General features: G+C 40.5%; 1 protein-coding gene across 1 annotated transcript; it reads left to right on the top strand.

Moving 5' to 3' along the window:
• Positions 1-483: 483 nt before the first annotated feature.
• Positions 484-1137, top strand: LOC143350103 (uncharacterized). The gene has a single exon (XM_076781927.1). The coding sequence runs from the start codon at positions 484-486 to the stop codon at positions 1057-1059; it is 576 nt and encodes a 191-aa protein (XP_076638042.1). The 3' UTR covers positions 1060-1137.
• Positions 1138-2045: the final 908 nt, after the last annotated feature.

The raw sequence follows: 2045 nt of genomic DNA on the forward strand, positions 1-2045 counted from the left end.
ACGTCACGTCACTCCTCGTTTAGCCTTATCATAGAACTTAGTTGTTGTAACCGAGTAAAATCAGAAACCATCGCAAAATATATTATATCTATAGTATACCAACGGTCTACGCGTTTCTTACCCGGTTCCCAACAACACCCCTGCTCTCAAGGAACTTTTCCTTGAGAGGTGTCGTGCATTGACAAAACGCATGTGACCCGTCTTAGACACTCGCTTAGTTCGATTTTCTAACAAACTTTTGCTACAAATGATTTTGAGAAAAATTTATATAAATTAATGAACAATGCAGTGTTTGGCAAAACTATGGAGAATGTGTGCAATCATGTAGATGTAAAAGTAGTAACAAAATGGGAAGGAAGATATGGTGCGGAGGCACTGATCGCTAAACCAAATTTCCATAGTCGCAGCGTATTTTCGGGAAACGTAGTTGCAATCGAACTGGGTAAACTGTCAGTAAAATTTAACAAACTGATCTATGTGGATATGTGTATACTAGATATATCTAAGGTTTGTTTATATGAATTCCATCACGTTTACATGTTACCCACAGATAGCAATAAATGTAAAATTATGTACACCGATACAGACAGTCTAATCTACCACATCGAGTGTGACATTATTTATGAACTTATAATACGCGATATTACCCGCTTTGACACGAGCGATTATCCCACAGATAATCGATATGGTATTCCGCTTGCTAATAAGAAGATACCAGGTTTAATGAAAAACGAAAATAATGGGGCGATTATGACTGAATTTGTCGGATTGAGGGCAAAGATGTATGCCTTGCAAGTCGATGGCAAAAAAGATACGAAAAAGGTGAAAGGTGTCAAGAGTAATGTTGTAGCACGCACTATAACATTTGATGATTATGTGCAATGTTTGATGGGCGAGGTTGAAAAGATTTGCCACCAATCATGTATAAGATCCACGTTACATGAAGTGTACACGATATCAGAAACAAAAATTGCTCTGAGTCCTCACGATGACAAACGATATATTGTACCATATTCAACCGAGACGCTGCCATGGGGACATTATAAAATACCGCTTTAAACGTACCAGTATACATATTTTTGTAACTCAAATACAGACCTCGGTAACATTGTCTCACGATGATATCCTCGATCAGAAGGTCCAAGAATGCGAAGTGTGCAGAACCGCTGTGGGAGAAGCTGGGGGCATACAATTCTACTAACGTCAGCAGATACAGGCGAGTACCACTTCCATTCCTAAGAGGACCAAGTCCTCCCCCACCTGAGTAATGTACTATATAAAGAGTTGTACGACCAGCCCATGCCATTTATAGCAGAAGTGATTTTAAGTTTGCATAAAAAAAATAAAAATTTAACAATGGTTGCATATAAGTGGGACGAAGGTATGTAAAACAGGAGTAATTTTTTTATCACATTAGTTTGTGTTAGTAAGTATGGATCGATAACGGCATGGTTGAGACAACGGCATAGCGTGGCGGGTAGATTGTCGGTTGTTCGGGCATGATGTCGAATGTGAGAGTCGAGTCGTGTGTGTCTTAGAGAAACCGCGTCCATGCGGCGACGCCGCGGCGTTCAGTTATTGTGGTTTATATTAATAAATGGAGTTTATTATTCGACGTGTTCGGTGGTGATTTATATCCCGATCCGCGGACAATCTGACAGTTTGTACCATATTTAACAACCACAATTACAAACATAATATTCTAATATGAACATTCTCGTCCCACAGCTAGAGTCAGCTTAAGCAGCAATGGCTTCTACGCGGAGGCGGTATTACCGGTGTCCCGGTACCGCGTCATTAGCTTGAGATACTTTCTATGGAGAGGCAGGTGTTACCGTCTAAGGAACGAACAGAGACGAATTTGTAGAAGATTCTTGAAAGCGCTGCCGCTGCACGAAGCAGTGAAGTTTGAGCGCGAGCCAACGCACATTCTTGTGACAGTGGCGATGTTTTCTTTTCCAAATAACATATTGTATTGTCTGTTCAAACAATCGCAGACTTCCCAATACATCGAATATCGCGGCAAGCAATAATCGTGTGCGAAA

The sequence above is a fragment of the Colletes latitarsis genome, chromosome 14, assembly GCF_051014445.1.
Source record: "Colletes latitarsis isolate SP2378_abdomen chromosome 14, iyColLati1, whole genome shotgun sequence".
Lineage (NCBI taxonomy): Eukaryota > Metazoa > Arthropoda > Insecta > Hymenoptera > Colletidae > Colletes > Colletes latitarsis.